We start from the raw sequence: 18,433 nt of genomic DNA, 5'->3' as shown, positions 1-18,433 counted from the left end.
ACTTCTGTGATATATCTAGGAAGTGATAACACTAATCGACTCGGCTAAATAGAACTTATTGTAAAATAACAATACCTATAAAAAATTGTTCATAAAAGTAATTATCACATACAATTAAATAAATTTTTTATGTACAAGTATTTTAGTATACAAACGTTTTAATAACACAACTGCTCATAAGTTTTAAAACTTATGATCACATTTTATCCCTGATAACTTAGTTATTGTAATAAAAAAAATAAAGAATTAATTTTTTAAATTATATACAACGTATTCATTCATTCATTTTGGCTTTACAACCCTGTGTGGGTCCTAGCCTCCCCAAGAATTTTTCTCCAGTCGTCCCTATCCATCGCCTTCCTCCGCCAAGCACGTATTTCCATATTTCTCATGTCTTCATCGATGTTATCTAGGAATCTTGTTCTGGGTCTTCCTCTTCTTCTTTGACCAATAGGTCTATCAAGGAGCGTTTTTCTGGCTGGGTCGGTTTGCTTCATCCGCATTACATGGCCTACCCACCTCAGACGTCCTATCTTTATGTGTTTTACGATATCTGGTTCCTGGTATATCCTATAGAGTTCGAAGTTGTATCGTCTTCTCCAGACACCATTTTCATTTACCGCTCCATAGATGCGCCTTAGTATTTTTCTTTCGAAACATCCTAACATGTTTTCATTGCTTTTTGTTAAAGTCCAGGTTTCTGAACCATATGTTAGGACTGGGCGTATTATTGTTTTGTAGAGTTTTACTTTTGTATTTCTTGATATAACTGTAGATTTAAAAAGGGGATTAAGCCCAAAATAGCATCTATTAGCCGTGCAAATTCTGCGGTTTATCTCTGCGGTAGTGTCATTTTCAGTATTGACGAGCGTTCCCAGGTATACAAATTCGTTAACTGCTTCGATGACGTCATTTTGTATAACAAGTGGCCGTAGTGTTTGTGGTTGCGTACCTATTTTCATGTATTTTGTTTTGTTGGTGTTTATTATTAAACCCATTTTTGTTTTAAAAGGTTCAGAGAGTTCCCCCTGGATTCGTACTTTGCATTCAACTTTTTCAAGGGTTAGTTTGGTTAAACTTACCAACTGATTTGGTACTCCTAGGTTTATCATTGCTCTAAACAATTCTCTTCTATTTACAGAGTCGTAGGCTGCCTTGTAGTCTATAAATATGTGGTGCGTGTCTACACCGTATTCTATTAACAACTTTGGTTTGACACCGTGTGAGAGAAGACTTAGTATCTCAATAATTTAAAAATGGGTAATAGGTCTAAAACTTTTATGAACATCTTTTTTATATATCTAGCAGGTATTTTATAATAACCTAACCTGTACTTTGATTATTTTAAATTAAATTATGTTGTATGTTTTTGTTCTATCATGAAGTGTATTTGTACTCTATTTTCAAAGATATATAAGCAAAACGAGAATTTGTACAATTACAATAAAAATAAAGGTTTCAACTAACACCTAGTTGGAAATAAGAACTTAGTAATCTACTCATAATCACTGTTATCACTAGTATCAGTTGTATCTTCTATATTTATAGTTCATTTGGTTAATGCTGGTAAATATTTAACATAGTCATTTTCCACTGCGATTACATGTTTGATTACACTTTTCCAGTTGGTTGCTGTGATCTTTGTGACTTCTCTTCTAATTAACTTGAGAGCAGTAGACAAAAATTTAGGAGCCACGTTTCTTCTTCTTCTATTACCTTTAAGTTGTGTCCATATTAACTCTATTGGGTTCAATTTACAATAGTAAGGAGGAAGTAATTGTAATACTGGGCATACCAAGCACGGTATGCCCATTACTGCGAGTACAGTTATCAACAACATATTCCTTCTGGTACTGTCTACTGTCAACAACCTCCAACAATTCCTTTTTACTATATGATGCCTCAAAGTACAAATCTTTCTCAAACAAATTCTTGAATTTGTAATTTGTTTCAAGTAATATTTGGAATTTTCTCATTAATCTTGAATAATATGATACGTTGTCCATGATAATCACACTATATTTAGGTAATCTCGGAAGAAAAGGTTCCTTTAATATTTTTTTGTAAGTATTAATAATACATCATCGATCCATCTATTTTCTCCACCGCAGTGTAAAATTATAATTCTCTGTCCTGTCATGTAGGTAAGATGTTTCTCCTATAGTCTTGTAGCAGATTGCTTTGGACAATCTGATAAACATGTTTCTACAATTGCTTCTGATTTAGACCATTTAGAACACAATTCTTCATAAACATGTTTCAGCATATGTTTGGATGGTATCATCAGAGAGGTATTGAAAATGTCGCTTACATTTTACTACACGGCTTTGTAAAGATATTCCAATTGATTAGAGGGTTCCGCTGGCTCTTCAGCTGCAGAAGTTAGTTTTATAAAAACTAACTTCTGTTTTTTCTTCAAAAAAAAAAACATTAAACGTTTACATCTATGGTTCCTGAGTTGAACTTTTTTTATACTTCATTTCCATCATATTGATAGCTGAAAGCATTATAATTGACGCTCGAACTTCTTGTGCGATATATATGTATATATATATATATATATATATATATATATATATATATATATATATATATATATATATATATATATAGCTTTTTCAAACCATGATTCACAAATTGAACCCTCCATATCCTCATGATAATCTAGATTCACGTCTTTATTTTTTTTACAGATATTAATAATAAATCGTCGATGCATCCATTTTCTACACCGCACTGTAAAATTATAATTCTGTCCTTTATTGGGCGGTAATGAATTAGAACACTTTTTGTTATTATTCGTCCAACTTTTTTCACGGTGTCATGAATACCATACCAGGTTTCATCCAAATAAACAATATTTCGTTTAAAAATAAAGTTTAAAATAATATAAAATATTATACCTGCCTACCCAATTGTAAACCACTGGACGGTCGAAACGAAATTTATTGGGATAAACTACTTTATGGTTTCGGTTGCTCAGGCAAAAATTGTTATCTTACGCAAAGAATGCATCGATGATAACTTTATCTGAGCGACTGTACATATTTTACCAGGCTCATCTAAATGTAAATATCGATGAGAATATTAAAACTTTGTATTATTATACATCTCAGTCATTGATAATTTTGCAGTTAATAACTACTCCTGGTAGAGTACTTTTATTTTATTTTTTATTGTCTGCTTTTATTACAGATAAATATATTTTTACACAGTCTCACCGAAATACGAGGCGACTATACTAGCGTCATATAAACTTATACTTATATTTGAAATATAAATATATAAGGTAAAAGAAATAATAAGTTAGACTTACTCACAATCAATTTAATTTAACTAATCGGACGACCGGTTTCGCTTTCTATAATATGCAAAGCATCTTCAGGTCACGATACAAAGTTAAAATGCTGAAAATAATAATCCCATATTAGGGTGTTGTCTAATAAAGATAAAACAAAGGTGGGTGATATAAATTATATAAATTACAGTAATTATGCCAATATTACATGTCTGTGGTTTTATAAATGAATAAAATGTTTAAGCAGACAAGGTAAGACCCACAAATTGGTAAAATAGTCTATTAAACTGTAATAAATTAATAAATAAACAAATAAATAAAACATTACTTACATGCCGGTACTCTATTAATTGATGGTTGAAAGAACATGGTTCAAACTATCTTGTATTGTTGATTGGAGAACTCAAGTCAACTATTGTAATTGTTTAACAGTAAACGGGGAAGTTCTTGAGGAGACAGATTTTATCCAATGAAGTAGAGATAGGTGAAATGTAATTGTTTGTTTGATGAAAGTAATGTTCTATACCATTAAGTTCTTTAAAGTTATTTATATTTATTCTGGAGATATATTTATGAAATGTCTGTTATTTATTGAGATTTTTATGTTTTGTTTTGGAAGGTGACAGTTGTAAGACAATGAATAAGATTTATTTATTACTTACTATAATAAGACTTATTTATTTATTACTTATTCTTATTCATTGTCTTACAACTGTCACCTTCCAAAACAAAACATAAAAATCTCAATAAATAACACACATTTCATAAATATATCTCCAGAATAAATATAAATAACTTTAAAGAACTTAATGGTATAGAATATTACTTTCATCAAACAAACAATTACATTTCACCTATCTCTACTTCATTGGATAAAATCTGTCTCCTCAAGAACTTCCCCGTTTACTGTTAAACAATTACAATAGTTGACTTGAGTTCTCCAATCAACAATACAAGATAGTTTGAACCATGTTCTTTCAACCATCAATTAATAGAGTACCGGCATGTAAGTAATGTTTTATTTATTTGTTTATTTATTAATTCATTACAGTTTAATAGACTATTTTACCAATTTGTGGGTTTTACCTTGTCTGCTTAAACATTTTATTCATTTATAAAACCACAGACATGTAATATTGGCATAATTACTGTAATTTATATAATTTATATCACCTACCTTTGTTTTATCTTTATTAGACAACACCCTAATATGGGATTATTATTTTCAGCATTTTAACTTTGTATCGTGACCTGAAGATGCTTTGCATATTATAGAAAGCGAAACCGGTCGTCCGATTAGTTAAATTAAATTGATTGTGAGTAAGTCTAACTTATTATTTCTTTTACCTTTTGAAATGGACTCACACAAGCAACACATTCATGATTTTATAAATATATAATTACATACCTAAATATATCGCTGTCTTTTTCCGATAAGGAGTCATTATCATCATCATCAGTTTCTTCATTTCCCACAAAATTAATAATTGGTTCTATTGTTTCCTCTATTAATATGTCGAGTTTCCAGAATGTTTCGTCCTCTGCTATGACACGTCTCATAGTTTTTGCCAATTGTCAGATGAAATTTTTAATAAGGAGACAGATAAAAGTTGACGAACATCTTGAAGTTTAAATATTGTGTTATTTATCGCGACATATCCCTTCATAACTCTTTTTTGAGTAAACCTTCTGCTGGTACTACTATTTCTTTGGTTATTAGCCAATCCTAGAGTTCTTGCTTTTTCCATTTAGTCTTAGGTAACGGTTCCTTTAATCTTCAATGGTAACTGGCATTGACCATGACTATTACAGAATTGGTTGCTAATAAATCTATCATTTGACTGAAATATTCCCCAAAAGCCTTTCTTCCCCAAAAACCTTTCTTGTTACACTACCATTCTCTGACGTAGGTTGGTAATCATTACGGTCACTTTAACTTTGGAAGCAATTGCTGTAAAGAGTATTTTTCTGCATACAAAGAACCTCAATTGGGTTTCCGCAGCAGACATGGAACCATAAAGCAAATTCATAGCTTAATTACTATTTAAATGGGAATAAGCCACAATTAAAGGTTAAAGTACATTAGTCAATTGTAATACAACTAATGTTTGTATTTTGAGAACGATTTCCGAAGTGGAAATTGAAACGCCAATAAACGTACTTTAACCTTTAATTGTGGCTTATTCCCATTTCAATAATAATTACTCTAAAATGCCACAAGAAAATAGCTTCAGAACAATATGAAGTTCATATCTTGATAAATCAGATAAATAATGATCTGGAGAACAAGGTTTGCTTAATGGATTCGCCCGTTACTTGATGGAAATTCATTTTATTTAACAATAAAACGCTGAAAACTTTGTTTTCAAAAATTTCCACAAAATTTATTATAAAAACTTATCACTACAGCTGTTTCGGCAGAGTGCCTTGTAGCATGCAGAAAATTCCTTCATCTATTTAATATTTAAGGTATGAAAATTTTCTAGTACGTTCCTGGCCCGAGTATGAATATTCCCCAATTCTCATGTCTACATTGTGATGAAAGAAAAAAATTCCAAATTCCAGTTATAACTATGACGAAAATATGGTTTTATTGATTGTACGTGTTATTTTTACAAATTTAAAAGTAGTTTGATTCAAGGTCGTTTTGCGATATGTTTAACAAGAATTTTGGGTTGTTTGATGTTTGAAGAAACGGTAGAGAGGTAAGACGCAAAACTGGTAACCCCCTCCGATATATTGAGGGTCAAAATGAAATCAAGTTTGAGGTTTGAAATGTAGGCGGTAATGAGCAGACGTATTTAAGTTAGTCGGTCTAGAAGCCTGCAAATTTGTGAAGAAAAGGTGATTTATACTTTATACAAGTAATGTATCACTTCAGACCAGAGTAATCATTTTTTTTTCTGTTGTATGCCGTCTCTCAAAAACAGATTCTACATACGCACTTCACCTTCTAGATCATAATCATTCTTTTAATAACGAATTTCAAATTCTTCACATTCAAAATAAAGGCTTTAAGCTATCTTTGTTAGAATCTATTGAAACTAACAAATTACAAAACACAGATATAATTCTGAATGACCAACTTGAGACAAACAGTTCTCCCCTCTCAACCTATTTCATTAAAGGCTATAAAGTGTAAACGCATGCCAAAAATAGATCACTTTAGAAAGGCACTCTGCCGAAACAGCTGTGGTGATAAGATTTATAATAAATTTTGTGGAAATTTTTGAAAACAAACTTTTCAGTGTTTTATTGTTAAACAAGGTGTACATCAGTCAAGCTTGCAAAAAGGACTTTCCATCAGAATTCTACATAAACTCAAGAAAAATCTTTCCCACCATTACCTAAATTAATTTTGGTGTTCCTAAGGAAGCGTAATTGGCACTGTTTTATATTTATTATTTACTGCTGACTTATCAACTACCAGATTAACTACAGCTACGACACATGCTTATGACATGACTGCTCTTGAATTACATATAAACCCGCAAAGAGCATCACAAACTTTTCCTCCAGTTTTCTTAAGTGATAGTCAACTACCACAGTCCACAAAATAACTATACTAGGTAGGTATACATTTGGATAGAAGATTGGCTTCACAGAATTATATCTTTACTAAAAGGAAACAATTTGGACTCAACCTATATAAACTCGATTGAATGATGAGTAGAAAATGGCAATATTTTCTATATAATCATCATCCAGCCTTCTGCATCCAAAGTTCATTAAGTTCTTTTGGTCTTTTGACGCCAGTTCCACTTCAGCCATGCTATGCGCTCTATGACATATCCGCGCTTATTCTTATTTCTTCCGTCTTTGAGAGTCGGGCCAAGTAGCGAGCATTCCACTCGTCTTTGGGCTACTCTGAGTTTGGTTGCTGTAGCCTAGGTTAAGTAATGTGTTTCAACACCGTAAGTCATGACTAAAAGAACACAAAGTATTATGACATAAGACACGCACGGTAACGGTACGTGTGCTCTAGTTTCTAATTCTCATAATAAAGTTTGATAAAGAACTATTTTAATTTATTAAAATATTCTTTTTAAAAGTAAGTCTTTTAATAATCTAGGATATATTTTCATATCACAATGTTGCTCTTGAAGATGTTTGATAGAGCTCCAGATGCGGCCCATGCTTAAGTAATTCTTCGCTGCAGTTCAGCAGCTTACTTGCCCCTTTTCAATATACTTTTGGTTATTAAAAGAAAAAAAATTAATATAAATAAAAATATTAATGGGTACTTTATATACAATCATAAGCTTGCGGTTGTGCTTCTTACTTTTAAATGACTAGTCAAACGAAAAATGTTACTGTCATTATTAGTTTTCTGAAAGATACTTACAATATATTTTATACTTTTATATACAATAATATGTATAAATAAACAGAATATTAACATAAAATATATTTTTCAGATAAGATGCCCTGTCCATCACTACGCGCTTAGTTCTCCGAACGGTCGTCTCGGATCCAGTGGTATCAAAGACTCACTTTTGCCGCCGGAACTACCATTGGATGCTCGAAAAACAACAACTTTACGTCGTCACTATTATCCCGAGGGAGGTTGGGGTTGGGTAATTGCTACTTGTGCAGTGTTAGTGCATGTGTTAAACCATGGCGTACAACTGGCGTATTCCCAATTAGTGTCACCAGGAACTGAGAAGTTTAGGGTGGAAAAAGTTCATTTTGCAGGTTTGTATATTTTCTTATGTATGACTGTTTTAACCATTTAGTTTAAAGTCCAGGACAAAACCATTAGGCATTAATTTTTAGTAGTCCTATTACTTGCAATTTTTACAGTTTAATTTAGCGAAAAATGATTCATATGTACCTCGAGACATCGTATGTGATTATTGTAATGTAGGGTGTTTAATAAAACTAGCGGTTTTTATTTATGTAAATATATTTATTTATAAGCTTGTCGTACGATAATATCTTATCAACTCACTAAACTAATATCAGCGCGGCTTATATATACAAGTAGCTATTTACTAGAATAATCGGGAATAGTCCACCTCTATTCTCGGTTGTATAAACGCCTCGATCTGTCAGCTGATCGATACATCTTAAGCCTAGTTCGCACTATGGTAGTATTTTAGTTGAGTAGCGAGTAATTTAGTAACTAAAATACTCACTACTGCCCAAAAATCGTTCGCACTTGTACGAGTAGAGTTCACAAGTAAGTTGTGGTTTGCAAGATGAACAGCCTAGAACGCAATAAAGTAAATAAACTGATTATGCCAATCGTAACTGCTATTTTAGAAGAGATGGATGAGGAAATTTGTGTGGTTAAGAAAAAGAAGTTACGGATACGAAAATGGATCGATAGAAGAAGAAAACTAGTAGCTACCAATTGTCTTCTGAAGGAAATAGCATTGGAAGATCCCAAAGAAATTTTCGATAGTTTTAGAATGTCTGAAAGTTGTGTAAATTTTCTGTTGATGAAAATACACTCTCAAATACGGCGAAAAGATACCGTTTTAAGAAGTGCGATTCCTGAAATAACAAAATTACAAGAATTTCTATATTTTCTTACTACAGGATGATTATTTGAAGTTATAGTTTATTTGTTTGTTCTTATATTGCGGGTACTTAATATGCCACAAGCAATCATGTTATAAATATTTGGAAACCAATTTCAAACTTGTTTCTTCGTACCAGCGAAGTTACATTTTTGCGTCAACTAATGAACTCGACTAATTCGAATGGTTCGGACTTGTTTAGCCGTTGATCCAGTGAGCGGTGGAAGCTGCTACTCGCCCGAAAAAAATAGACTCAAATGGATCGACTAGACTAAATTACTTGCTAATCTCCTCGACTAAATTGTTGTTGTTCAGACACGTTTAGTTACTAAATTACTCGCTACTCGACTAAAATACTAGCATAGGGCGAACTAGGCTTTAAAGATTCTCGAACAAACATCATCGTTTCTAGAGATGCAACCGTTATATGGGGTACGTCCAAATTAGCTTGTTCGTTAAGTAATATTGCTATTCACAATTTAAATTTTTAAGGTTATATGGTTTTGAATTTATTTATTGTTTATTATTTGTGTTGAGTTTTTAAAAAGGTGTTTAACAAAATTGGTGACTTAAACATTGTTGATTATTTGTGTTAGTTCCACATGTTTTAAATTATAACATAAACTGATTAGTATATATAACTGCAGTTGAAGAAAATAAATCGTTAACTTAATTTATATGCACATGAAAAAGCGTTTCGGTAAAGCGAGATTTAACCATATTTGACTGCTAACTACTTATGGCAAAATACAGTGACATGAAGTATTTCTTTACAATTGGTCGATCCTCTTTGGTTTTTTTAAAGTCTGTATATTACTTTGCAGGGGTCAAATTTTTTTGAGCGCTGATGGAAAGAGCCCATGTACTGCTCATCATTATTATTCTGGTTTTACAACCCTGCGTGGGTCATAGCCTTCTCAAGAATTTCTCTCTAGTCGTCCCTATCTATCGCCTTCCTCCGCCAAGCACGTATTCCCATATTTCTCATATCTTCATCGAATTTATCAAGGAACCTTGTTCTGGGTCCTTCTCTTCTTCTCCTTCCTCTTACCAATTGGTCTATTAAGGAGCATTTTTCTAACTGGGTCATGTTTTACGATGTCTTCTACTACTTCTTCAGTGCCTTATCCGGTTCGGATGTTGGCGGTAATCAAGGCTATCATAGTTTTGTTGACTGCTCTGCGAAACAGCTCCGCGGAGATCATCCCAAACCATTGTCGGAGGTTTTTCAACCACGAGATACGACGGCGTTCCGATCCTCTCCTGCCAAATACTTTCCCCTGCATAACGAGTTAAAGAATTCGATATTTTTCTTCGTTTCGCGTCACGTGAATGAGGTACTCAAGCTTACGTTGTTTCACTAAATTAAGCATTCTCTGTATCTTTTCGCTACCTGCCATTAGTGCCCCGAGATCGAAATTTGCACGGCTGACAACCATGAATTTAGTTTTCTTAATATTAAGGTCTAGTCCATACGTTACGCTCACTCGGTCTAGTAAGGCTTGTAAATCATTTAGGCTGGTTGATAGTAACAAAGTGTCATCGGCGTAGCGGATATTATTGATGTATTCACCGTTCACTAGGTTTGTGATGGCTTCAGTAAAAATTTCCTCAGAGTATATATTGAACAAAATCACGTATTACAGTCAACAATATGAACTCAATATAAACGTTAAGAAGACAAAGCTTATGATAATAAACAAGAAACGGATAACAGAAGGTCAACTCTACGTCAACCAATCCCCTGTAGAAGGAGTAACGCATTACAACTATCTCGCCACCATAATAAATCAAGAATGGACCAACAACCAGGAAATTAGAGCACGCATCGGTAAAGCTAGATCCACCTTCAGTCGGATGGGGGCCTTCTTCAAGAGTCACAACCCCTCCCTTGATACAAAAGTAAGAATGCTGCGATGCTACGTCTTCTCTGTCCTTTTTATGATGGTGTTGAATCGTGGACCTTGAACGAAGAAATGTGCTGAAAACTGGAAGCATTTGATGTGGCTATATCGGAGAATACCTAAGATTCCGTGGACTGACCGAGTCACAAATGAGGAGGTCCTCAGAAGAATGAATAAGAACCGAGAGATACTGACCTCCATCAAATCTTGAAAGTTACAATTCTTCGGACATATTATGCGGAATGGATCCAGATATGCTCTCCTTCAAGCCACCCTGCAAGGAAAAATATTTGGAAAACGAGGTCCGGGAAGAAGAAGAACATCTTGGTTAAAGAACCTCAGAATCTGGTTCAATACAATATCTGTGCAGCTTTTCCGCGATACTGCAGATAAGATAAAGATTGCCATGATGATCGCCAACATTCGTAACGGATAGGACATCAAGAAGAAGAAGAATATATTGAAAAGAGTCGGCGGGAGCACACAGGTCGCTCAGCAGATTTTCGACCTTGACATGAGCACGCTGGTTCCAGTATAAATGCATGATGATCCGAATGTCCTTCACATCCAATCCTACTCAGCCTGGCTAACAGTAAATGCCTTGGCGTAGTCAATAAAACAAATGTAGACATCACAACTGACACCGAGGCATCTCTGAAGTAGGACTTTCACCTATTAAGGTGAACAGTTCTTCACGTGTACCCATGGAATTGCGGAATCCAAATTGCATTTCACCGACATTTTCTTTGCATTTCTTGTAAATTCTGGCATGTATGATTTTTTGATTTTTACGATATCTGGTTCCTGGTATATTCTATAAAGTTCAAAGTTGTATCGTCTTCCCCACACTCCATTGTCATTCACTGCTCCATAGATTCACCTTGGTACTTTTCTTTCAAAACATCATAACATGTTTTCATTACTTTTTTTAAGAGTCCAGGTATCTGGACCATATGTTCGGCTTGAGCGTATTATTGTTTTGTAGAGTTTTATTTTTGTATTTCTTGGTATTATTGTGGATTTAAGGAGGAGATTGATCTATTGGCCGTGCAAATTCTGCGGTTTATCTCTGCGGTAGTATTACTTTTAGTGTTAAGGAGCGCTCCCAGGTATACAAACTCGTTCACTGCTTCAATGGCGTTGTTTTCTATAACAAGTTCATGTACTGCTCTTCATTTAGTAAAAAATGTTTTGAAATATTTGGATATGTTTTTCTAAATAAAAAAGAAAATCTGTATATACTTTTTTACATAGGCCAATATACATTTTTGTCACAAATGGTGACACCAGAGTAGCTTCATGCTGCCCTTCTTCTTCAGCCTTAAGTAATCCAACTTTGGATATAGGCCTCCCCCAAATCAATCCAGTGTCTTCTATTTTGCGCCACTTGCTTCCAGTTGTGTCCAGCTTCATGCTGCCCTACGATCTCATAAAAGTGCGAGACCATGTTGGTCTCGAAAGGTATTCAAAGTATTAAAAGCAGTAGTATAGTTTTATCTAAAAAACATCTATAGTTAATGAAAAATTTATGCACTTTTTACTAGTTTATAAAGCAGACATAGTCATATCCATCGTGATGTAGATTTTTTAAATAAAACTCTTTAGTCCACATTTAACAATATTATATACACTACTCCTCAAAATTAACCGGGCACGTGAAATTGAAAAGTTTTCTACTTTTAGTTTTGTTGAATTACATAATAATTAAATAGTATTATCAGAATTGCCTTTATTCATTCGTTTTTAAAAGTTAGTCATTTTTTGTGGCTAAAAAGAAAGTTTTTGTTAAGATGCTCTGGATAAATCGGATATTAACTTATAAAAATAATTCTTGTAAGATTGATTGTACTGATTTTGGTATATTCTTGGCTTCTTTGTCGTGAAATAAAAGTGTTTTAATAACAAAGAATAATTAAAATTAGGCCAGAGGAAATAGCGTAAGCTGTTCCAAGCAAATTCTTGGGTTTCCGCCAAGTATGTTATCTGATTCTTTACAAAGATTTAGAGAAACTAGTTCTTACCCAAGAAGACCGAAGACAGAGAAGACGAAGGACAATAAACTACGTAGAAAATTGGTTTCCCAGACTTTAAGTGCTTGGGTAGTAGACAGTTTCTCCTGCAGCTTTGACTAGGAGACTGGCATATGTTCATGTCATCAAAGACAACGCTTGGAACTCTTTTATGCTTATGCAGTTTGGGATTTGAAAGATTGGGGAAAGATATTATAGCCAAGTCTCGTTTTACGAGATATTCACATGATGGTTGCCAAAGAGTTCTGAGAAGACCTGGATAAGGCTATGTTTAATGTTGCTTCTCTCTTAGAGTACACTTTGGTTATTAAGGTATAATGGTATGGTTTGACATTTCTTTATGCATTTTATAGGTGGAAATTTTCTCCTAATATACGATAATGCTCAGCCACACAGCTGGGGCAACAATGCAATACTATACAGATATTCTGCTACTAGCCCGAGCTCCTAGAAGTCAAGACCTTAACCCCATGGTGAATTTGTGAAACAACTTAGGAAGAGTATTTAGGTAAAATTGTGTCTAGTTTAAAACTGTAGTCGTGTTAGAGCAGACACTGGTAAACTAGTGATTGCTGTTTTGATCCAGTCTATGCCAGAAAGAATGGGGACCGTTCTTTGAGCTCAAAGAGAAAATATTCGATTTTAATATCCATATTTGAGAATTAGTTTATCATTTCGATTTGAAACATATCTTACCACGGAGTATAAAAAATTGTAAATTTTAATTTGTTGTTAAATTAATCAATATTTCGGAATCTCTTTTTAATTTCATGGTTTTTATTGCACGTAAATCATTGGAATTTAAATACTTTTTAATTTTATTTTAAACAAACTTAGTGTCTGGTTAATTTTTCGGAGCAGTGTATTCTTCAATATTTTCGATATTTCTTTAAAATATTCTCTACATATATAGTTGATATTTTTACATTTCCATCCTCAAATTGTATGAATATATTATCTAAAACTTCAAGCATTAAATATTCTGTTTGACCTATATATCGCGATTAAAAATCTAACAATGCAGTATGTCATTCGTCCACAAAAATATGCCCGCTATCTAGGCACTTGATTTCCAACAGGAATTCGAACAATTTCTAGCAATCGCAAAATATATGCTGCATAAATTTCCACTTAATCGATTATATATCCATGTCGTGCTCCCATATATCTCTATTTTGACGTGCATGACGAGGAACTAGCGCCATTTCTGCTATCATGGAGTTCGCCCGAACAGAATCTATATTTGAATGAAAAACTCTATTCGAAAATAACTAGAGAAAAATGTAAAGAAGTGACTAGGCACCCAAAAGACAATATTTAATTCAATATTGATACTTTATTTTAAATACCATCAATTCTTCCAAAGACCATTTATAAAAATTCAGCAAAACATATGTTTAGAGTGAATAGAACTAGCAGAATGAAAGTACCTACTACAATATAAAAAAAAAATTATAAACAATTATACAAACAAGACTAACAAGGCAACAGGTGCTGATCAATTAAAAATAGTAAACCGGTAGAAATAATAAAACTAATAGAACAAGAGCGGATTGGAGTATTGGTCGACTTATACAGGGTGTTTCAAAAAGGTATGTCATAAATTTAATCACGCATTCCGGAGACAAGAATAAATTGATTGAATCCAATTTACCTTAGTACAAAAGCGTACACAAAAAAAGTTACAGCCCTTTGAAGTTACAAAATAAAAATTGTTTTTTTGCATTATCTCCTAAACTACTTGACATTTTGTAATAAAAATGGACACGTTACTTTCTTGTTCTGAAAGCATTTTTCATACAAAAGAAACAACAAAATCTAAGCGCACAGAAAAATTTTAAGGGGGGTGTGCAGCCGTAAATCCCCCCAAACTTTTGAGTACGTTCAAATCAAATGAATTTTGGAGCATCATTAGTTTAACATATTATTTTTAAAACTTTTTTGCCTCTTATCACTTTTTTCAAAAAACAGTTTTTATTGAGTTACGGCTCTTTTCATTAACTTTTAAAAAATTACGAAGAAGAAGAATATGGATAATCAATAAACATTAAGAAAACTAAATTTATGAGGATATCAAAAACCCAAAATAATGATGAAAGCCTCACAATTAACGGTAAAACTTTGGAACAAGTTGAAAACTACAATTATCTTGGCACAATAATTAATCAAACAAACGATTACTCTAAAGAAATCAAAGTTCGAATAGAGAAAGCACGAACAAACTTCAATAAAATGAGAAAGGTACTTTGTGCAAGAGAACTGAAATTAGACTTGAGAGTTAAGCTGGTAAGGTGTTATATTTTCTCGACTGTACTTTACGGGATAGAAGCATGGACACTTAACGCGTCGACTACTAAAAAGTTGGAAACATTTGAACTGTGGGTGTATAGAAGAATCCTGAAGATATCATGGACCGAGCATGTAACAAACAACGAAGTCATGAGAAGAGTCAACAAAAGAATGAAAATATTGGAAACCTTAAGACACAAAAACTGCAACACCTGGGGCATATTATGCATAATGAAAGATACAACATACTTCAATTAATTATACAAGGGAAAATCCAGTGCAAGAGAAGTGTAGGAAGGAGAAGAATCTCATGGTTGCGTAATTTGGTAGGGTGCGCAAATGGTACGGATGCACATCAATCGAACTATTCAGAGCGGCAGCATCTAAGATCAGAATAGCCATGACGATTGCCATCCTCCGTCGCGAAGATGGCACTTAAAGAAGAAGAAGAATTTCATATTTAACCAAGTTCTGCAAGATCTGCTTATTAATCCCCCATCAACAATTTATGGGATATTTGAAGAGTCTTCAATTTAGAACATCCTCTGGCTAAATTTCGACATATGTTTTAGATGGCTTGGAGCGTGATTTCTTCGAAAAGATATCGATCATTTAATCAGATTTATTCCTAAAATAATGAATGAATGTATAGCACATCTTGGAGTACTTGCATATTTTTGACTAAAACTGAAATCTTTTTATTTTCTCACATAATTTTTATGTTAGACAAAATTTATACATAATTTTAACAAAATAAACTGTCCTTTACTGCGCATTTGGATTTTTTATCACTTAGTATATTTCATATTTTTACGCCTCATAATATATAATAAGGTACTATAATCTAAGCTATTTCAAGAAAGTTATACGCGGTTCGGCATAATACTAATTGCATACAAACATTGTAACAATAGATGTTTTGGAAGATAAATCTTTAATTCGTTCTATTTTCACACGAAGCCGCATTCCGGAGACCATTATTCCGGACGATTAGTCACCCCCAGAACAAGACAGTTAATATCTCATCTTTTATCTATTGTGTTTTCAGATAATACATCTACGTTATACGATTTAGTTACAAATATTTTTGATGTAGTTATTCTCCTAATAACAAAAATAAAAGAAAGAAACTAACCGAAGATTTATACGGATACACCGGAACGAGAAATCTGATTCTCTGACATATTTGAATTTATGAAATGGTGTAGTAATATGGAAGAGTTACACACCGAGTAGGAATTATTTGTTTCGTTATGAAACTCTTTCTATTTCTTTGTCTTATTATAAAAATTATATATATATATATATATATATATATATATATATATATAATATATATATATATATATAATATATATATATATATATATATATATATATATATATATATATATATATATATATATATATATATATAACTTCTAATATTCTTCAGAGTATGCATTGAATAGTAGTGATGACAATACATACCCCTGTCGCACTTCTCTTTTAATTTCGAATAGTGTTGCCCAAAATGGGTCTTGGTCTTGCAGTCTTGGTCTTGTTCTTGCGTTTTCGCAAGACCAAGACCAAGACTGACCGTGCAAGATTTACGCAAGAACAAGACTAAGCCTGCGAGACTCTTGCGTCTTGCAGTTAGGACGGAGTGTCGTTTTAGCGAGTATTGTAGTTCGGGTATATGCTTAGGTACTTTATAAGACGCAAAAAATATGTAACAAAAATTTGGAAAATTGGACTTATGCGCATTACGAACAATACCATAAACATACATCAAAATCATCAATCAAAATATTCATTAAAAACAACACATTTGACACGTGCTCAGAGGTCATAATTACAATGTAAAAATAAAATATTTTGTACATTCTTTTCCAGCATACGACTTCTTCGCTCTGAAATTAATTGTCCAGATTTTGAGAATAGCCGCCCTCTAATCATAAAATAATCTTGAATTGCTACGCCGACAGTAATATCGTATCGAAATATTTCTAAAAATTTGTCACCTTCTAATAAAAAATATAACACTTATTATTACGGACACCCACTTAATAATTCAATTTTTTCCCATTATAATTTAGTTAGGATGAATCTAAATAAACAAATCTTATCGGCCTAAGACTAAACATTGTTTCTGCTGAGTGTGCGATGAGATCATTCGGTTAAACCAAATTTGCTGAAAGAGCGCGACTAAAAGTTTATTAATAACAGAGAATGTCGCTTACCGTGTAAACAAAATACCGAAATATTTAGAATAACGAAGTAACGATATTATAATTCTCGGTTTGTTATTAGATACTTAGGGTATTGAATAGTAACGGTCATTTATAGTAGTAGTTACTTTTTCGACATCACTAAACTTCATTTAAAAAGTTTACAGTTTGACATGGGGGACAAAGATTCAAATAGTTTTAGTCGGAGTAGTAAGCGTTAGAATTATAAATCTAAAAGACCTAAAAGCAAATTGGATGAGTTTTTCGAAATAATTCATGCATCCCAAATTGTTTTGTTTAAATTGTGCCTACATAGAAAGGTTAAAATAAAAATGAAAAACAGAAACACTTCATTAAGGAAGCATCTAATATCTTTTCACAAAAAAGAATTACAAATATTTCTTCCTGAAAAACCAAAATTCTGGTTCCTAAAAAAATGTTCCTACTACTTTATTTTGGTAAATTAATGTATTTATTAAGTAGATATCTCCTTAATTTAAAATAACTTCTGTTGATTATCATTGCTTTCTTACCTATTCTTTATTTTTTCAAGTTAGTTTTTTATATAAAAGTAGAGCTAAGATTGTTAATAACATTTATGTTGCTTTAATAAGTGGATTATAGTTTGTTATCTTATCACCTAAATAATATGTGCCCTTGATACCTGTATGTGGATTTTTGCCACGTACCAATCTTTTTTAAGATTTCCGTTTCATATATGGTGGAGGTCCACCTTTCTAGACAGAAAATGTTCTTTAAAATACAGTCAAGTTTATGTCATTAATTTGGTTTTTTGTGTTTTAACCATGTTTGATTGACTTTCGTGGGGCATAGTAGATAGCTGGGTTAGTTAGAGCATAGGCACGGATCGCTTAGATCGTGGCTTCAAACTCCCCTAGTAACGTTTAATAAATAGCAATAGGCTAATAGGTAACTGCAAGACTTGCAAGACTCTTGCTGCAAGACCAAGACCAACACCAAGATCGGGAGTGCAATACCAAGACCAAGACCAAGACCAGGTAAATTGGCGCAAGACCAAGACCAAGACTGTCCAAGTCTCGTCTTGTTCTTGCATTTGGGCAACACTAATTTCGAACTCTTCTAGTGTGTGTTCATTAATGCGTATGTGTGCCTGCTGTTTATAATATATATAGTTATTATTATAACTCGAAGGTCA

General features: G+C 32.9%; 1 protein-coding gene across 1 annotated transcript in view; it reads left to right on the top strand.

The window, feature by feature from the left end:
- LOC140438580 (uncharacterized) overlaps positions 1–18,433 on the top strand; it is a 239,032-nt gene that overhangs the window by 207,216 nt on the left and 13,383 nt on the right. The window contains exon 5 of the mRNA XM_072528243.1: positions 7,717–7,993. Within this exon, the coding sequence (XP_072384344.1) occupies positions 7,717–7,993 (277 nt within the window). The remainder of the gene's footprint in view (positions 1–7,716; positions 7,994–18,433) is intronic.

This window comes from Diabrotica undecimpunctata, chromosome 4 (assembly GCF_040954645.1).
Source record: "Diabrotica undecimpunctata isolate CICGRU chromosome 4, icDiaUnde3, whole genome shotgun sequence".
Lineage (NCBI taxonomy): Eukaryota > Metazoa > Arthropoda > Insecta > Coleoptera > Chrysomelidae > Diabrotica > Diabrotica undecimpunctata.
Note: the sequence above shows the minus strand (reverse complement) of the source record. Positions and strands in the feature narration are given on the sequence as shown.